Source organism: Xenopus laevis, chromosome 6S (genome assembly GCF_017654675.1).
Source record: "Xenopus laevis strain J_2021 chromosome 6S, Xenopus_laevis_v10.1, whole genome shotgun sequence".
NCBI lineage: Eukaryota > Metazoa > Chordata > Amphibia > Anura > Pipidae > Xenopus > Xenopus laevis.
In genome coordinates, this window is record NC_054382.1 from 18,902,528 (window position 1) to 18,923,933 (window position 21,406).

At 40.7% G+C, this 21,406-nt stretch overlaps 1 protein-coding gene across 3 annotated transcripts in view; it reads left to right on the forward strand.

The window, feature by feature from the left end:
• The window catches only part of arhgap21.S (Rho GTPase activating protein 21 S homeolog), a 112,503-nt gene that overhangs the window by 74,589 nt on the left and 16,508 nt on the right, over nt 1-21,406 (forward strand). For 2 of the 3 annotated variants that reach the window (XM_018268712.2, XM_041567175.1), the window contains exons 7-11: nt 1,316-1,345; nt 3,176-5,021; nt 19,768-19,926; nt 21,025-21,121; nt 21,245-21,281. In XM_018268712.2, the coding sequence (XP_018124201.1) occupies nt 1,316-1,345; nt 3,176-5,021; nt 19,768-19,926; nt 21,025-21,121; nt 21,245-21,281 (2,169 nt within the window). 3 annotated transcript variants of the gene reach the window in all.

A 21,406-nucleotide genomic window follows, 5' to 3' on the forward strand; every position in this document is an offset into this window, starting at 1 on the left:
GTGTACTCATGGGCTTCTGTATCAGACTTCCTGTTTTCATCTTAAACCTCCAGGGCTAGGGCTTGAGCATGCTCAGTTTGCTCCCCCCCCTCCCTGCTGTAATCTGAGCCCAGAGCTATGAGTGAGCAGGGAGAGACTCAGGCAGGAAGTGATGTCACACCAAGCTAATCTGGCAACTGCTATCCTAAACAAACCGAGAGCTTCTAGAGCTGTTTACTCAGGTATGCTAAAGCATTCTGCAGAATACAGTAGATATATGCCAGAGTGTATTCTATTGCAAATTCTGAAGTCTTACAGCTTGCACTATTGTGGCAATAAACTGCCTTGGTAGATTTCCTTCTCCTTTAATAATGATTCTCCCCCTCTCTGCTCACTAAGGGCTATTCCACACGGGGAGATAGCGACGCGTTTGCGGTCGCGGCGACAAAGCGCCGCGACAGTCGCCGCGACCGGCGCAGGCGACAGTTTTGTATGGGCGCCTATGTAAAAACGCCTGTGCTAACCACACGAGGCGATGCGCTTTTCAACAGTCGCCTGAAAATGCCTCGCCAGGCTTTTTCAGGCGACTGTTGAAAAGCGCATCGCCTCGTGTGGTTAGCACAGGCGTTTTTACATAGGCGCCCATACAAAACTGTCGCCTGCGCCGGTCGCGGCGACTGTCGCGGCGCTTTGTCGCCGCGACCGCAAACGCGTCGCTATCTCCCCGTGTGGACTAGCCCTAAGCCTTGCACACTTGCACAATCAGTGGAAAGCCGCATTCTATTTAGCTGGGAAAAACCCCAACCAGTTCTCAGAGATATGCTTTCCTAACCCCTTGCAATGAAAAAAAAAAAAATAAATAAAATAAAATAATAAACATAGAAATACCCCACAGCAGCATCTAATTCTAATTTTAGTAGGAGTGTGGCAAAGGCAGCTTGCAGTCAGCTGAGAGCCCAGCTCCTAGGCACCATCGTATGGAAAGCCTCACCATTTCACATGAATAATAGGGCATTGGTCTCGTCATCTATAAGCTGTGCTGCTGAGAGCTCGAGGGAGTGAGCGTAATTACTGTAGTGGAAGGAAGGAGACCTGGGCTACCTACATGTTGCTGGGAAGGAGGCAGCTGCTGGATTTCTCTCTCCTACAACCGAGAGCGAGGAAACTGCCAGGAGGAAACTGCCATTCCTAATCTCCTCCACCTCCCTGCGCTGCTATTGGTACCTTCCAGAGAAATCCTGTATTTTTAGCTGTGCTCTACCCGGCATCAATATGACAACATAATTCAGTCTTTACACCCGTAAGCATCTTTTTACCATCCTTTATTTCCCGCCAGCTGCAGTTCCCAAAGGATGTCACAGCACTGGTAAGACCTTCACTGTAGCCATTTCTTTCATATGTTAATGGAATGTTGTGTTTTTTAAATTTTTTCTTAACGTCTGCAACTCCAGCTTGTTTAACCCTTTGAATGGTTGGGGGGGGGGGTCCAGCTAACACCAGAACTGATTGCATGTGCTGCTTTTAAAATGGTTATTTTTATTTATTTTTTTTGCAAGTATTGTGATAAATAACTCGACAGTGTATTTACTGCAACTGGAATGGAAAAAACCTCGCCCTCCCCATCAGTAGTTTGTGCTGTTCTGTCAATGGCTGAACATAGAGGCTTTATGAAGCATGTTACGGTTACACCAGGAAATGTAATATGATCCCATACCTGAACCTTATAAAAGAGACTGCATGATAATAATTTTTTTTTTTTTTTTACTACTACTGGAAGCTCCAAAGTCGGCTCTTGCTTCACGGCACAGACCTTTAAATATTCCTCCTTTGAACTGGGATATTGCTATGTGACATGATTTCCACTACCCTTGCCTTGTTTGCTTCATATCTGTAGTCCTTCTGTGTGTGTACGGTGCTTGTTCCACAATGATCACCCAAATGTCTTTGGACAGACAAGCCAAATGGGCGAACCGTGCCAAATTTAGTTTAACCCTTTTTCTTAGAAGCAAAGCAGTAAAGAATAAGGTAAGCTGAAACCCAACCTATACCATTGCCTAGCAAGCATCACATTTATTTATGTTACATGTATGGTCTCGTATACAGTGAAACCTCAATTTTACATCCTCTGATTTTAAGTTTCCCCTCATTTTACGTTGTTGTTTTGTGGTCCCACCAATACATTTTACTGGATTTTACACCATATTTTCCTGATCCCCCTGAAAAAACGTAAAATGGGGGTTCTACTGTATTTTATTACTGTAAATAAAATATGATCTTATATGTTCTTTAATTTGTGTAAAGAATTTTTCTCTTATTTTAATACTGTATGTTATGCATGGCAGACTGGAACATCCACAGATCAATGTGTTTATGTGATCAAAGTGTAAGAGAGAAATGTATGTGTTTGTGGACTGTTGACATTCTACAACTGGAATGTCTATTTTCCAGCTGTTGTATTGCACCGCTCGTCGTCCTCCTACAGCCTTCAGTTATCAGGCAATGCTCAGAGGTGTAGCTCAGCAGCAGCTGGAGGGCCACAAAATGCATATTGCTCGTCTAATAGGCTAAAAATGCCATATTTTATATACTTATTTGCTCCAGCATAAAATTTCAGCTTCTCAATAGCAGCAATGATCCAGGACTTCAAACTTGTCACAGGGGGTCACCATCTTGGAAAGTGTCTGTGACACTCACATGCTCAGTGGGCTCTGAGCAGCTGTTGAGAAGCTAAGCTTAGGGCTCGTCACTAATTATCCAGCAGAAAATGAGCTTCCCCTGTAATATAAGCTGATGCTACAGGACTGATTATTAAATTCTGATGCTAATTATGCTGGTTTCTCTGCTGCCATGTAGTAATTATCTGTATCAATTACTAATCAGCCTTGACATTTCTATTCTATGTGTACTGTATATTGTGAGTCGGCCCCTAAGCTCAGTAAGTGAAAGCAGCACAGAGCATGTGCAGTGAATCAGCAGAAAAGAAGATGGGGAGCTACTGGGGCATCTTTGGAAACGCAGATCTTCCCTGCTAAAAGTCTGTGGTTGCCTTAGGCTTGTACAGAAGCCCAAAACATAATGTACAACATTTCTATCCTACTTCTTTAGTTAAGATTTAGTTCTCCTTTAAAATATGTTTTCTGTGTAATTTAAAAATGGGTTTCAGTATTTTCAATCAAGATTTTTTTTTTCCTCTTAGGCATATTCACAAGATGCTTACCTGAAAGGGAATGATTCCTACAGCGGCAATGCACATCACATACCTGAACCTCCACCCCTATGCTATCCTCGAATTAAACCTGCAGCTTCAGTGATGGCGCAACCAGTTGAAGTTCCACCTTCAGGCACATCATTGGCTAAGCAACAATCAAGCCGTCCGATGAAGACCGCAACAACGCAGCCTGACCGAAGCTACAGGGTTGAAATACAAGTGCCTCCTTCACCTACAGATCTTGTCAAATCAAATACAGCTGTATGTGTCTGCAATGAGGCTGTTAGGACTGTTCTAGTGCCTTCTGAGAAGGTTGTAGATCTTTCATCAAATAGAACTAACCGGGCTGGCCCATTACACAGAACTGAAGAAGTAAGGTATGGGTTAGCGGATCCATCTATATTAAAAAGGACTACATCTCCTACATCTTCCATCCCCCACGTGCAGATGGTTCCCACCGCTCGGCAGTTTGATAATGCTGTAATAGGCAAACCTCCAAGCTATGGAGGACACGCTGAAAATATGTTTAGCACTAGGCCCACTGCTCAGGCAGAAGGATCTCCATCTCCTACAAATCATTACTCTTCACCTGGTCCCCACCAGCAAATAGACTGGCGAAACTATAAAACTTACAAAGAATATATTGATAATAGACGTATGCAAATGTATGGCTGCCGAACAATCCAGGAAAGACTAGACAGCCTTAAAGCAGCATCTCAAACCACAACAGATTACAATCAAATGTTGCCAAATCACTTTTCTGGCCAGTCGCGGAGACGGAGTACGTCTCACGACAGGGTCCAGCAGTCTGTCCAAATGCGGCAGCGGAGCGTTTCACAAGAAAGACTCGAGGATCCAGTTTTAATGAAAGAATGGCCTAGAAGCGCTTCTCAAGACACGTTATCATCTGCTGTGGCCTCCCGCAACCACAGATCAGAGTCGTGGGATTATCACGCCAGAAAAGGGGATTTTGACCAATTCATTGTAGAAACACAATCTAATGGAGAACGAAAGCACAATTACAAATGGTCTGGCTTCACAGAACAAGATGACCGGAGAGGCATTACTGAAAGACCTAGACAGCATTCATTTCATATGTCTCTCCGGTCACCAAACTTTACTATGGCCCCCGTTCCTTACACCTCCTTTGCACATCCGTTGCAAAAGGTTCATCCTGACGTGAAAACCATACAACCTACAAGGCAAAACTCTTATCGATCTCCACATCCGAGACCAGCTGTAAGCGATAGGTCGGGTTTTGCTGTTTCTAAAAGCAACTCTGTAAAAATACCTACTCCCTGTGCCTCTAAATCGTATTCTCCCAGTGTCCGCTCAGACGATGGTATTGTCAGAGACCAAAAACCAGTCAACTACATGCATGTAAGTGGCCCTCAAAACTTTCAGAGAAAAACTCAAACCGAAAGTGCTTCGGGCTTCCAGTTGGACTCTGTCAAAACGTCTACGTCTGCCTCATCTTCACCTCCGGCTAACACTAAGCCTGCGAAGCAGGTGAAACATAGCACAGCTACCTCTCAAAACGTAGATGTTAAAAAAACTCCGAGTCCAGAGGAAAATGCCGGTGATTCTGATGCAGTATTGACTCCTGTAGACCAGGTGGTTTTGAGGGAAAAACCCTCGCCAGGTCAACAGACTTCACCGCCTATAAGGCAACAGTCCTATATTTTTGCCGTCAATGAGCAGGAAGGTGTGTCCGACACAACCTGCTGGTTACCCAATGATGCCCGACGGGAAGTACATATAAAAAGAATTGAACAGAGAAAGGCATCGGGCTCCAATTCACCGGGGAATTCTCTGGCATCCATCCCTTTTATAGGTAGGTCCAGTCTGCAGTTTTTGATCTTGTCTAATACAGGTATACCAAGCCCAATTACATACAGGTATGGGATCGCTTATCCAGATACCCATTATCCAGAAAGCTCCAATTACAGGTAGGCCGTCTCCCATAGACTCCATTTTATCCAATAATCCAAAATTTTAAAAAAGATTTTCTTTTTCTCTGTAATAATAAAACAGCTTGTACTTGATCCAAACTAAGATATAATTAATCCTTATTGGAAGCAAAACCAGCCTATTGGGTTTATTTAATGATTACATGATTTTCTAGTAGGCTTCAGGTATGAAGATCCAAATTATGGGAAGATCCGTTATCCGGAATACCCCAGGTCCCAAGCATTCTGGATAACCGGTCCTATACCTGTATTTTGTACTGGGTAGGATGTCATGTCTAATGAGCTTACTTTATTCAGTATTTCATATTTTCTTATTTTTCTTAATTTTAAATGTGTGGTGTATTTTTTTAATTTTTTAAGCAATGCACCAAATCCAGGATTCGGTTAGGGATTTGTGCAGGATTCTGTCTTTTTCAGCAGGATTTGGATTCTAGCCAAACCAAATCCTAATTTGCATATGTAAATTAGGGGCTGGGCCCTAGGCCCAGTGCAGTAATTTCAGTACCTGTAACATGGGGTGCTTTAATACAAGGGGGGAACCTTTTAAAAAGGCAAGGATTGCTTTAACAATCATATATAGTGCACTACAAATACACACAGCTGGAAAAAGGATGTTTTCTTTAAATGCATAATTTATTTGTGTAATCTGTGCGATTTCCATTAAAAGAATTGAGAATGGTTTGGCTAAGCATATCAAAGGAGGTGGGGGGCTTAGTCTAAATGCCATGGAGTTGTAAATTATGCCATAAAAAAAAAAATCAGTAATATTTCTTGCATTAAGCCGGTCAGCTGTATAAACCATACTTCTAGTGCTTGTGTTTTTGTTTCTCTAGAAATGTCACTGATAAATTGACCCTGCTCTTTAACCCATTGATGACTGCTGAGTATATATTTTGTGTTCTTTTTTTTTTTTTAGAAAAGTGTCATTTTACGCTGTACTTTGCTTCATATGTGCCCTGTTATTGTATAGGGTATATCTGTTGCTTAAATTTACTTTCTCCTCTTCATACTTAGGACTAGTGGTAGCAGCCATAATTCTTCCTATTGCAGACACATTCTCGTTGGAGCTTAGTGAAAGAGTTTAGTAGGGAAGCTTTTATTACTACCACTACTATTATTTCCCATGAAAATGTGGGAATGGACAAACTGGTCTGTTAATTGTATTGCTACATTAGTGTTCCCTCCATGCACTTCTGGGTCGGCTTATGACCCTATTCCGTCAAAGACTGGCATATTTGATTGGTCCAGTATTTCATTTTGGTGCTTGTTATTTCAATCATGTTGCCATTTTACCTTTGAGCCACAATCAAATCTAAAGAAAAATAGCAGAGCAATACACACATGAAAGAAGTCCCTAGGGGTGCTAAATAAAGGCTCTGTTCAGCTATTTGGTAGCCCCTATGTGCATTGCCAGTTAATGGATTGTCTGAAAATAGGCCTATGTGGCTTCATAAGGACAACCAGTGGGTTCCCATAGTTGTTTTATCCCAACTGCTAGCATCCTAAAATAGCTTTTCAAGAAGGGCTGCAAGGGTGCAGATTGGTGAAGCTTGCCCTAGATCAGTTTAAAGGGATTCTGTCATGATTTTTATGATGTCGTTTTTATTTCTAAATTACACTGTTTACACTGCAAATAATTCACTCTACAGTATACAATTTTATTCCTGAACCAACAAGTTTATTTTTAGTTGTAACATTGGTGTGTAAGTGCATCTCAGGTCATTTTGCCTGGTCATGTGATTTCAGAAAGAGCCAGCACTTTAGGATGGAACTGCTTCTGACAGGCTGTTGTTTTTCCTACTCAATGTAACTGAATGTGTTGCAGTGGGACCTGGATTTTACTACTGAGTGCTGTTCTTGGATCTACCAGGCAGCTGTTATATTGTGTTAGGGAGCTGCTATCTGGTTACCTTCCCATTGTTCTGTTGTTAGGCTGCTTGGGGGGGGGGGAAGAGGGTTAATATCACTCCATCTTGCAGTACAGCAGTAAAGAGTGACTGAAATTTATCAGAGCACAAGTCACATGACTGGGAGCAGCTGGGAAACTGTCAATATGTCCTAGCCCTATGTCAGATTTCAAAATTAAATATATATATAAAAAAAAAAAATCTGTTTGCTCTTTTGAGAAGTGGATTCAGTGCAGAATTCTGCTGGAGCAGCACTATTAACTAATAAAGCATTTTGAAAAAAACGTTGTTTCCCCTATCACCGTATCCCATTAAGGACAGGGTATTGTGCAGTTCTTGTCTGGCCTATATGGACTAGAACAGTGATCCACAACCATTGGATCATGGGCAATACGTTGCTCACTGGCCCCTTGGATGTTGCTTCCATTGGTCTCAAAACAGGTTTTTGTTTTTGAAATCCAGGCATGGAGGCAAGTTTTGGTTGTATAACAACCAGGTGTACTACCAAACAGAGTCTCCTATAGTCTGCCAGTTCACATAGGGACTAATAAATAGCCAATCACAGCCCTTATTTGTCACCCCTTTTTTCATGATTGTGTTGCTCGCTAAATCTTTTTACATTTAAATGTGGTTCACATGTAAACAAGAGTGTAACCTCTGTATTAGAAGAACCTAATATACTGCAATGAGATAAAGTATGCCTCAAAATTACATATTGGAATGTAAGGTCCTGATCTTTTGAATTTTATGAAAAGATTTTACCTGGAGTTAGTTTCTGACCTTTTCCGATGTGTTTCCGGTTTCGGGTACAGGCTTTATGGGATTTTCAGTTGCCATCGCAATGATGCTTCAGAGTTGGAAACAGTAATGCTTGGAAGTACTGACAATGGGAAGCACACGAGTCATTGATGAAATAAGGTTCTAGATATGCAATTAACATTTATTTAGTTTGAGGTTTGGAATCCTATAAAATGAGAATATTCTAGATGTGCATATTAATTTAGTTCAAGGGATTTAGAAACCTAAAGGGTATGAGAACGTTCTAGATGTGCAAATAACAGCTGCACAGTCCATTATTTTGGGCAGAGAGGTGGGTAGCTTGCCTCGTACCTGCTCTCCAGATTAGCAATGTAAAAATCATCCTTGAGATGCCGTCTACTGAAGGATTATTTTATTTGATCTGTGTGTTTCATTGATTCCTGTAACCTGGCTGAAATGCTGCCAGCTGGGAATTCTCCGATCGTCACAAAAAGCTTGTCATTTAATTTCACTTGACTTTTTATTTTTTTATTTTTTGTACTGTGTGTATATTTCAAGGAACCCTCATGCCAGCCACAGGCTGAAATTTTCCTATACTTGTTATTTTTAAACTTTCTGTATAAAGAGGCACAACACCATAGTTGTTCATTTCCAGATCTTTATCTACAGTTGAGGTGGCCATAGATGTAACAATTATGATCTTTCCTGGAAAGATGGTTTGTTTCAATACATACGTGTAGAGCTGAATCGTCAGATATCATGGAGAAACAATAGAATTCTACCTGTATCTGATGATTCAGCACTAACAATGGCCGATGTTTCAAAGGCACCCAATCAAAATTTTCCGCTATCCATCGCATGTTCCAGTCTTGTTTACAAAAACTTATTGCATTGTTTTATAATGGCAAAAGCTATATAAATAGGGTTGCCACCTGTTTGGTTTTGACTCGAACAGTTTGGTTTTTCTAAGGCCTGTTCGGGTAAACCAATTGAATACCAAGCTACTCACCTTGACAAGGCTTAGTTATTATCAAGTGCAGTTCATTTCTTGTCATTGTAGAAACAGAAATAAGCAAATCAATCAAAAAAATAAGAAATAGTTTTTATAAATGAGCATTGCTGTATTTCATAGCTTCTGGAAAACTGATTTCTGTGTAATAGATCCCATACCTGTACTTAAAGGGGACCCGTCACCCAAAAAAATTATTCCGAATCCTATTTTATCAAGTTGGTCAAGCAAAATTAGCTTTAATTACACTGTATAAATTATTTGAATCTTGTTTCTATCAGTCTGGGAACTTATAACTGTAGCAAGGAGTCAGGAGCCATTTTGTGGACACTGTTATTAAGACAAGCCTTCCATCATCTCAAAATCTTGTTTGTGCACCAGAATAGGGGACCTGATGTCCATCCCCATGCCCTGGCTACGCAATTAAATGGTTCAGAAAACTTGGGGAATGTGGAGAGAGCAGTGACATCTAGGAAGTGCTGAATGGAAAGTGAAAGTAATTGCCTGCCCCGCCTCTATTCCTAAGGCATAGAGGAGGGTCAGGCAATATTTGATTGACAGCTGAAAATTTTCAATGAGTTTACGACAGCTATGAATGCTTTAAGCAAAAAAAGAAATTGTATTTCATGTTTAATTTGAAAAGGACTTTTATTATACAGCTTTTTACATCTGGGTGACCGGTCCACTTTAAAGGATTGGTCGTACTCATTGGGCAGAATAGATAGAGGTACACTTTTCAGCCATGTGGGTTTCAATTGGACATCTCGGTTTGCAAAAGGCTGTCTGTTCAAAACTTTGTCCCATTTAAAACATTGTGAAAACAGAAGAAAAGACAGAAATCCAGCCAGTTGCATAAAAGTGATGCAATAACCCTGACAACATCATCATGCCCAACCAAAACATCACTGCTCCACCCCCAATGGTATCTGCCCCACACCCTTTGTTCGGCTTTAGTCACCATCAAATGTGGCAACCGTATATATATATATATATATATATATATATAAAGCAATATATTGTCGTTCTCACTGACCCTAAACATTTTATTTAATTATTATATTGCCAATGTTTGTTTGGCTGCCAGATATGTTATCAAAACGTAAGCTCCCTATAGACGCGACGATTCTTCTTGCCGAACGACCGATTTAAGGGAAGCCCGACCAATCCTTCGAAATTATTGTGCGGTTAGTGGGATTCGAACGATCGTACATCTTACGATTTTTCGGCCGACATCTGTCAGGAAATTGATCGGCCAGGTCAAAAAATCTGTGTCGGTCCCAGTGCAATCTATCTATGTTTGCAGGGCCAAGCAGGCAGCTCCCCTTTGTTTTCCTGGCAAATTGGTCTTTTTAGTTGATGGTAAATTCGTACGATCGTACGATCGTTCTGAGAAGATCGTGGTCTCACGATAAGGATCTGATCTTATAAAAATCTCAACATCTATGGCCAGCTTAAGTCCTTGGTCGGTTTCAGTGATGAGCTGTTTAGTCCCTTAGGGCTGTGGCTAATCTGCATTTAGAACTGCAAGTATCCCCCGTACATATAGCAGTGATCATCTTTAATGGCACCTCCTATTACTGAGCGTAACATAATCTGCTGGCCAAATTACATAATTATAAAGTGTTTTTAAACAGGAAACTGGGTTTGGCGCTGTTTAAACAGAAGTGTTTCTTATATGTTTGACAAGCAATCCAATCCACATCTGACGATTGCTGGAAAGATCAAAGTCCCTCTCTGTGCAATATTGGTACTTCTCTAATGAGAGATAAAGGTTCATTCACACGTCTACTTACAGATTGCTGCACCTTCTAACAACAGATAACACTTCCTATAGAAAACAGCTAAATATTAAATTCCTTTTCTATGCTTCTTCTGGCCTTTGATTTACCCTTTCAAATGGAAGCTGGTCCTCCTTCTCAGTCTTAAGGCCCCCATACACCGGCCGATAAAAGCTGCTGACAGACCAAGTGTTTAAGCTGGCCATAGATGTAAAGATTTTTTAAAAGACCACGATTTTCTCGGAACGATCGTACAAATTGACTATCAACTAAAAAGACCAATTTGCCAGGAAAACAAAGGGGAGCTGCCTGCTTGGCCCTGCAAACATAGATAGATTGCACTGGGACTGACAAAGATTTTTTGACCTGGCCGATCAATTTCCTGACAGATGTCGGCCGAAAAAATCGTAAGATGTACGATCGTTCGAATCCCACTAACCGCACGATAATTTCGAAGTATTGGCCGGACTTCGCTTAAGTCGGTTGTTCGGCAAGAAGAATCGTCACGTCTATGGGGAGCTTTATTGGCCCGTGTGTGGGGCCATCCGATGGGCTTCCCCGATCAATATCTGGCCAAAAGTCAGATATCAGCCATATCGCCATTGAGCAGGTAAAAAAATCCCGTTGGATCGCGGCCACATTTATGTGTGTATGCAGTCCCGCGATCCGATCCGCCCCGCCCGTATGGGATCCATCCTAGGGCCCACGATCGGATCAGCCTGATATTGCCCACTTCAATGTGGGCATATCTGGGAGAGATCCGCTCGTATGGCGTCACCGCCAAACGAGCAGATCTCTAAGTCTATGCCACCGCCGGCAGGATGGCACTCGGATCGCTTCCTTTTCCGAAGTCGCCTCACGAGGAAACTTGGGGCAACTTTGTAAAATGAAGTGCTCCCAGTGCCGTCCCGCCAGTGATTTACATTCTAGCCAGTGGGAGGCAGTCCTCACTGTAGCTGCAACCACCTTCTTTTCCGAAGTCACCTTGCGAGGAAACTTGGGCGACTTTGGAAAACGAAGTGCTCAGAGTGCCATCCCGCCAGCGATTTACATCTCCCTGAATCTGAGCATGTACCCTGACCCTTAAAAGCCAACTATATAAAAAAAAAAAATATTAAAGCTTTCCTTTGGAATATCCTATGTTTATTGCTCCATAGAGTTATGAGAGGGGGTGGCTGCAGCTACAGTGAGAACTAACATGCTGCTTTTTTTTTTGAGGGCGGTGGCAGCAGTGCGGGCTTACACTCCATTAAAGGAAAACTATACCCCCAAAATGAATACTTAAGCAACAGATAGTTTATATCAAATTGAATGACATATTAAAGAATCTTACCAAACTGAAATATATATTTACATAAATATTGCCCTTTTACATCTCTTGCCTTGAACCACCATTTTGTGACTCATCTGTGCTGCCTCAGAGATCACCTGACCAGAAATACTACAACACTAACTGTAACAGGAAGAAGTGAGGAAGCAAAAGGCAGAACACTGTCTGTTAATTGGCTCATGTGACCTTACATGTGGTTTGTATGTGTACACAGTGAATCTTACCATCTCAGGGGGCGGCTCTTATTTTTTAAAATGGCAATTTTCTATTTATGATTACCCAATGGCAGATACTACTAAAAAAGTATATTATTATGATAATGGTTCATTTACATGAAGCAGGGTTTTACACATGAGCTGTATCTTTTAATAGAGACCTACATTGTTTGGGGGGTATAGTTTTCCTTTAAAGGGAAAGTGACCAGGTGCATGAGCTACAAAGATTATTCATTTAACTCTTTGGTAATTAAATTCCTCAAGAAAGGAATCCACTTTTTAAAAGGTCCACAGTATCCCTTTAAGAGGATAATAATGACACCCTTTTTTTTTCAATCATCTTTCCCAACAGATACCCCTGTAAGGAAGCTGCAATATCACTAATTTTGTCATAACCTCGTTTGTCCAAACTTCTTGACACACAGAATCGTTAGACTCATTGCAACATTAGGAGGAGTCTAGACATTCCTCATTAACATGAACACTAGACAATTGACAAGAGCGGGTGGAATGCACTGGGCGTCTTCATCCTGCTCAGTTTTTTTCTGCCCAGGTACTTTGGAGGTACTGAGCATTGGAAGATAGGGATTTTTTTTTGTCTGATTTTGCCAAGATCAGTTCACCATGCTGTTAAAATAAATAAAATAAAATATAGAGCCTGTAACTGGGACAAAGGGATTATTTAATTGTGCAGAGATAATATTTAATGTCAGTTTATCCTACTGATCATTTACTAGCAATTAAACTTCTGGTCAATGGTTGTTGCTGAGTAATTGGCTGTTTATGATGTGAACAAGCTTTCTTCTGGTTCCATACAAATTAGGCCACCAGAGGCCGCTCTTTCACAAGGTTGTCTTATTATAAGTGTAGAGGGTTGTGTTATTACAGGGATTAATATGGGAGTTTACGCTGAAGCAAATAAAGAGAGATAAATAGCATTTACAGCACAATAATGAATATAAAGTAAGGTATATTTTCTTTTGTCCTGTGTTGTACCTGCCAGGGAGATAAGGGAGTAATGAATCTGTACTCTAGCCCTGAATCAGCCGTGGGAAAGGGAACATCTGAATTTCATTGTCCAACGTTCCTTTCATTAAAGTGGACCTGTCACCCAGACACAAAAATCTGTACAATAAAAGTCCTTTTCAAACTAAACATGAAATCCAATTTCTATTTTTTATTAAAGCATTCATAGCTGTTGTAAGCTCATTTAAAAATCTCGGCTGTCAATCAAATATTGTCTGCCCCTTCTCTATGCCATGGGCATAGAGGCGGGGAAGACAATTACTTTCACTTTCCATTCAGCACTTCCTAGATGTCACTGCTCTCCCCACATTCCCCCTCTCTCTTTACCATTTAATTGTGTAGCCAGTACATGGGGATGGACATCAGGTCCCCCATTCTGGTGCAAAACAAGATTCTGAGATGACACAAGGCTTGTCTTAATAACAGTGACCACAAAATGGCTGCTGCCTGCTTGTTATAATTATGAATTCCCAGACTGCAGGAAACAAGATTCAAATAATTTATATAGTGTTAATTCTGCTTGACTAATGTGATAAAATAGGATTTTGAATAATTTTTTTGGGTGACTGGTCTCCTTTAACCCAGCCAGTGATTGATTAAGCAGCGTATTATTGCGTTTGTGGCAGGCACATGATTTTTATTCATATTTGCCTTCTATTGTATTTGAATGGCAGATACCGGTAAGTGACTTCCTGGCCACTAACAGCTATGGAAACCTGCATTTTCTCTGTAATGCTGTTGTTATGCAGTAAAACAAGATTATTTTCATCAGACATTTTGCTTTGGCAGTGCAAACAGTGTGGCAGCTCCCATGCCTGCATATAAAAAAAAAACCTGTATGCGTTTTCCTGTTTATCGAATATATAATTTGTAAACCCCACTCATACCTTTTATTGTATCAGAACTAAAAATCAGCCGTGGACACGTGTGAGCTGCTGGCAGGTAGCCTTGGCTGTGGATATAGAGTTTTGGCTGGTGCTTTAGTTTTTTATAAATCCCTTCCCTGTGTCGTTACAGTAAGCAGTCTGGCCTATTAACAGTAGCCTCATACATCCAACTTCCCTCGCTCTCCTGCTTCATTCATGGCATATAGATATTTGTAATGAATAATCACCATTGACACGGAGTGTAACAAAGGCACGGTGGTACTGCCAATGCTAATGCACGATACACTATTGCTTTAGTTACAGTATAATCGCTTCCATCTGCACAAAGGCATTCTTGCATTAAACTTTTGATAAATGGAGCACATCTACATTCATTTTTTGTGTTACTCTGCCCCTGAATTGCAGCATTCAAGCTCCTGTAGCACTCATTTTCTTTAAAGAGAAAGACATTTTCATTTTTGTAACCTGGACCTATTCCAAACAACCTTCTATTTTGATTTTTTTTTATTGCCTTTCTTGTTGTGCCTTTTCCAGCCTGCAACTAATATTTTCTGGATGTTGGGGCTCAGTAACCCCTATGCGACCAAAGTGCAGATGAGCCATCAGGATTCAGCGTTTTTTTTTTTATTATTATTGCTTATCTATCTTTTTGAAAATTAAAAGATTGTTGGGGGGTCTGTACAATTCGATAAAGTTATGTGTTTGACTTCCATACGGGCAGAGACAGGCCCGGATTTGTGGAGAGGCCACCAAGGCCCGGGCCTAGAGCGGCAGGATTTTAGGGGGCGGCATGCTGCCCAACCACACCCACATTGGTTCAGAAACACTGGGGATGCGCAGGAGATACAATAGTGTCCGAAATTCAAAGAATATAACGTTGACTTTTTTCATTATATTTGGTCATGTCCAATGATAAAGATTTTATGGGAGAAAATTGAACGTTTGATCAAACATTCAATTAATATAAATATTTAATTAGGTCCAGAATTTGCACTTTTAGACATGAAAGTTTCATCTGTTAAGGCAAATAATGTCCTTTTTGTCAACTCTTCAGCTGAGGTTCTTGATTTTGTCAACTATTAATGGCAGCCACTAGGAAATCTATATTTTTGTTCTGGACAACAGAAAACCCCCCACTCTGAAAGATGTACTTTCATATTTACATAGCTTATGTATTCAGGAGGTTCTTGGATTCAAAATGGGGGATTTTTCCATTTTTCCTTGAAGGAAAAAATAAACAGGAGAAGGTCAATTTATATAGAATCTTTAGATGACAATAAAAATAAATTTATACATAAACTCATGGGGAAGGCTGATTTTAATTTCTAAAATGTGTTTACTATTTTCCTCTTTCTGAACTTCAGGTTCATGTGTTTCGAGAAAAGAAAGAAAGGAGATACAATAGTTTTTTAATATATCTTGTGCACCAATTCCCATTGCTCTGGTTCCAGTGATGAAAATTTTAACTAATAAAAGTGAGGGGGGTAATGAACGACAGCAGGGCTAGGGGCGCCCGTTATGTAAATCCGGCCCTGGGCAGAGACACAAGGTCAGATTCAGGGAGACTAGTAGTTTTCCTAAGTAGCCCGAAGTTTCCTCGCGAGGCAACTTCGGAAAACGAAGCACTCTGGGTGCCATCCTGTCGGCGATTTTCATTGTAGCCGACGGGAAGGCAGTTCGGGGAAATTAGTTTTCCCGAAGATGAGGAGATTTGTCGCTGGGCAACTAAAATCTTCCCGAATCTGACCGTGTGTCTCTGCCCTAAGGGTAAGGGCAGACAGGGAGATTCGGGGAGATTTAGTCGCCCGGCAACTAATCGTCTCTTCTTCTGGGCAACAATCTCCCTGATCTGCCTTCCACTACCTGAGAAATCGCCAGAGGGATGGCACTCTTGGCGCTTCGTTTTCTGAAGTTGCCCAAAGTTTCCTTGTGACGCAATTTCTGGCGACTTTGGAAAACACTCCGAGTGCCATCCCACCGGCGATTTTCATTCTATCTGGCGGGAAGGCAGTTTGAGGAGATAAGTCCTCCTGAAGAAGAGGACAACTAATCTGACCATGTGTCTCTGCCCTAAAGTTGCTCTGTGTTTACAACTCCACTATGCCAGTAATTCAAAAAAAGGAAGAACTTCAGCAGAGTAACTGCAAATTATTATTCCAGGTTGTGGTTACACGACATGTTTTGGTTCAATGCCCTTTATCAAGTATACACAGACCATTACCATCTGCTCCTATTCACACCAGAAGTGACCTTCAACCCAATTAAGCCCAGAGCATTCTGGGTAATCATTTAAATTGAACCTCATTAGACCCAGAGCAGTTCTGCAATTTTTTTGGGCCTTCACCTATTCATTCTTGCTTCCAAACCACTACTTGATTATTAAAGGGGACTCGTCACCCAAAAAAATATTCAAAATCCTATTTTATCACATTAGTCAATAAAAATGAACTTTAATTACATTATATACATTATTTGAATATTGTTTCCTTCAGTCTGGGGTTTCATAATTATAGCAAGGAGGCAGGAGCCATTTTGTGGACACTGTTATTAAGACAAGCCTTGTATCATCTCAGAATCTTGTTTGTGCACCAGAATGGGGGACCTGATATCCATCCCCATGCCCTGGCTACACAATTAAATGGTTAAGAGAATGGGGGGAATGTGGGGAGAGCAGTGACATCTAGGAAGTGCTAAAAGGAAAGTGAAAGTAATTGTCTGCCCCGCCTCTATGCCTAGGCATAGAGGAGGGGCAGACAATATTTGATTGACAGCAGTGACTTTTAAATGTGCTTACAGCAGCTATAAATGCTTTTAAAAAAAAAAAATAGAAATTGGATTTCATGTTTAATTTAAAAATGACTTTAAGCCCTAGCAACCAGGTAGCAGTTTAAATTTTAAGCCTGCAAAATGAAAATGAAAATATTTAAAATATTGCAAAAATCAGACTAAATATTGGTTTAAAATATCACAGTCTGCATTATAATCAAAGTATATTTTAAGGTCGCCCCTTCAATGGTATGTCTTTGTCCGATAACTGATCAGAGCCTTACTTTAAGTATTATTTGACAGCTCTGGATCAACCAAGGTTGGGGGCAGCCTAAGATTTGGCTAGCATGCCCATTTACTCATCTCGATACACCTGAAAGCTCTGCCTGAAGGTCATTTAGGGTAAGGTTTTGGGGTTAATATATATTCTCTGTCCTAGATATTCTTGAAACTATGGGTAAATTACCAATGAATTGCTATTTTATTATATTTCTGTAACCTTGTTATATCTTAAGGGTGTCCCCTACCAAATATACTGGACCTTGGATGCTTTCATTCAAAAAGTCCGGCATCCATTGCCTTAGTGCAAATGAATTTTAGTCTCTCCCCTTTATTTTAGCCTGGCATATAAAGAACAACCTCTCATGTATAAGACAACACAATGTGTCTCTAGCTGCGTTCAGAACAAAAGTTGGTTTGTTGATGGTCACGTGGCTGGATGTTCTGTTGAGAAGCATTACACATAAGGATGAAATCACTAGGCCTCCTCCGACTCCCAGCCCTGGATTGCCGGTGATTTGGCCCTAAATGAAGAACGTTTTTCTTATTCTAGCCATCTTTGATGAGTGTCAAATCTCCAAGTTTGTATAAATTGGATAAATCTTTTATAACGAAATTGTTTTGGAAAATGTACGATGGCTCTGGTGGCTGTGGTGGAATCTGGGACGTGCTGGATCTGTGTTGACTGCAACAGCTTCTATGAACGGTTAATTGAAGATGTCTTTGGTATGTGTCTCTCTTTTTACATATCTGACTTTTTGAAGAGGATCTGAATATCTGTACAAGAGAATTTGGAATGGAGCTGTATACTTAAATAACGTACAGTACTAAAACTGGCATATAACTATATTTAATACAGACTCGCTATTTTCCCTTGCTCAGGGTTTTACTGTTTTGAATGATTAAAGGGATTCTGTCATGATTTTTATGATGTAGGTTTTTTTTTCTAAATTACACTGTTTACACCGCAAATAATTCATTCTACGATAAAATGTAATTCCTGAACCAGCAAGTGTATTGTTTTTTAGTTGCAATCTTGGTATTTCAGGTCATTTTGCCTGGTCATGTGCTTTCAGGAAGAGTCAGCACTTAAGGATGGAACTGCTTTCTGGCAGGCTGTGGTTTCTCCTACTCAATGTAACTGAATGTGTTGCAGTGGGACCTGGATTTTATTACTGAGTGCTGTTCTTAGATATACCAGGCAGCTGTTATCTTGTGTTAGGGAGATGCTATCTGGTTACCTTCCCATTGTTCTGTTGTAAGGCTGCTGGGGGGGAAAGGGAGGGGGGAGGGGAGGCGGATGATATCACTCCAACTTGCAGTAAAGAGTGATTGAAGGTTATCAGAGCACAAGTCATGACTAGGGGCAGCTGGGAAACTGGCAATATGTCTAGCCCCCATGTCAGCTTTTCAAAAATGAAATCTGTTTGCTCTTTTGAGAAATTGATTGCAGTGCAGAAGTCTGCTGGAGCCGCGCTATTAAATTATGCGTTTTGAAAAAAAACATGTTTTCCCATGACAGTATCCCTTTAACTGTTAGACACCCTGCCTTTTCTGGGCAAATGTTTTTTTTTAATCTGGCACCTTCCTTGATAGTATGGGTTCTAACAAACTTTCAGTAAACTTTAAGTAAACAGTGGGCTTCATCCGACACTCGGGCCTCCTTGATTTGGAATTCATTCAAATGACCCCTTCATCCTACCTATGACACACTGCAGGTCAGTGAGCAAACCAAGTGCAGTTCTGATTGAAATAGAGGTTGTCTACTGTATACTTGATCATATTCTCTATGTCTTCTGCTCTCCAATTGAGAATAAAACCATTTCATTCCCCTTCTAGAAGTCCAATGTCTAGATTATACAGCTCAAAACTTTGGAGTGCTTTCCTTTTTATATTGAATTTTTTTGGTTTTGTGGATTTTTTCCCCCCGTACCTTATGTATTTATCGCTTTTAAGGTGCTCCTTTATTTGTTTATAGAGAGACGGCATTCTCAAGTCATTCTTACATTGAACGTTATATTGGTATCTGGTAGGGTGGGCTGTTAAGTTGGCTATACACAGAGAGATCCGCTACTTCGCCAAACGAGCAGATCTCTCCGCAATATGCCCACCTTAAGGGGGGCAATATTGGGCTGATCGTGGGCCCTAGGAATACGGGCAGTCGGATCGCTTGACTGCATCAACGAACAGATGCTATCCGCAATCCGACTGGATTTTTACCCCTCTCTGATCAACATCTGCCCGACTTCGCCCGTTGGAGTGCCCCATACATGGGCCAATAAGCTGCAGACTCGATCTGTTGGCAGCTGTTATCAGCCCGTGTATGGCCACCTTTAGCCTCCCTTGCATGAAACATAAGCAGTGTATTCTGTTGCTTGAGTTCTGATTATAATGGATTAGTACATAGACTGCCACTGTTCATTATTATACATGCACATCAAGATAAAGGCAGAATCAACAGTATTTCCAGATATAACAAGATATCCTTTAGTAGACGCTATCTATGTTTTTCTGTGATTATTTTTCTGTGCCTTTGTATTGTCCACTTTGAAACAGATATTGTTACCTGTGTTCCATATTACCGTGATGAATTGGATAAGTCAATTGTGCTGCACGCATCGAAATCTGATTTTCTTTTTGTTCTTCTCTTGAAGATGAGCCGACCAGTCCCAGCATTGACCATGAAATTGGCAACATTCCTGCTTCTGCTGTTATATCTATTTCCGAGCAGCCGCTGCCCACCATCACCACGGTTCCACCCAGCCCCACATCTCCAGTGCCATTGATGCGCCGTCATTTCTCTCATGATCATGGTAAATTTATGGGCAATAATGTGCCCATTCATTTTCTGAACTTGTCTTTAATTCATATGGTTTTTACTAAGCCCAAAACAGCAATAGATTATTTTATTGAAACTTTACAAATACCTGCTCCGTTCTAGTCTTGCAGGAGAGAGAAAACTGAACAGGGAAGCTTTAGGGCAGAGACAGTCGACCTCTTCTTCGGGCGACTAATCTCCCCAAACTGCCTCCCCGCCGGCTAGAATGTAAATCGCTATTGGGATGGCACTCTGAACGCTTCGTTTTCCAAAGTCGCCCGAAGTTTCCTCGAAAGACCACGGAAAATTAAGCTCTCAGAGTGCCATCCGTCTGGCGATTTACATTCTAGCCAGCGGGGAGGCAGTTCGGGGAGATTAGTCGCCTGAAGATTAGGTGACTTGTCACCAGGCGACTAATCTACCCAAATCTTCTCGTCTGTCTCTGCCCTTAAGAGATGCCTCCTGCAAACAAACAGTCCTTGCTAAACAGCAGGGGGCTCTCCAATTACACATTCATGATATCATCCGTGTAAAAAAAGAGAATCATAAAATTTAAAACCAAAATGTAACTTACAAGAGTGCTCTGAAGCCCACCAAGCTAGAATCCACAATTTGGCCTTATTTATTATTTAAAAAAAAAGCATGATTTAATCGGATCGTGGAAAAACTCTATAAAATCGAGCCAAAACCCAAATCATATGGTTTTTTTCCCCTGATTTGCTCGATTTTTTTTTCAAGCTTTTTCCCTGATTTTTGTCTGAAATAGTTGGCTTTTGGGGCTAATTCCAGCGCAGACCACAGATACTTCCAAAGACTTATATACAACCTCGGCAGGTCTGAGATGCCGGATTTACAGACTCGGGGAATAATAAATATTGAAAAAATTTTGTTTTTCCCCACTAAAAATTCAGATTTTATAGCAAAAAAAAAACTCAAATTAAGTAAATCTAGTATTTAGCATTCAGACTTTAATAAATAACCCCCTTAATGCCTATACCTCACTATTCTCTTTTGGCACAATTGGTTGTATTACTAATGACAAACGTGTTGCAGTAGTTACAGACCTTAAACAGCCCAATATGTGTTATTTCAGATTCTATTCGGCCCAGTATTTTAGAAGTGAACTCAAAGACTGAAAGATCGAAATCTTGTGATGAGGGACTTGATGACTACAAGGAGGAGGGGAAACTGTAAGTTCTACTGTATAGTAAATGGGCCGTTGTTTTTTAAACTTATGTTAACTTGTATACCTACTCAGATTGCTTTCCTTCCACTAACACTAATTAAAATTGTGTTGTTTTTTTTTTCTGCAGAGGTCTAAAGCAAGGTTCCAGCCTTAAAGGAGTCCAGGTTTGTTGCAATATTGATATATACACTAAAGCATGACTCCTACTTTTCACAATAGGTTCTACATTAACTTGTGGAGAAATAGATGCTTGAATGCAAAGGTGATTACGTCAGACACATTTTTTTTT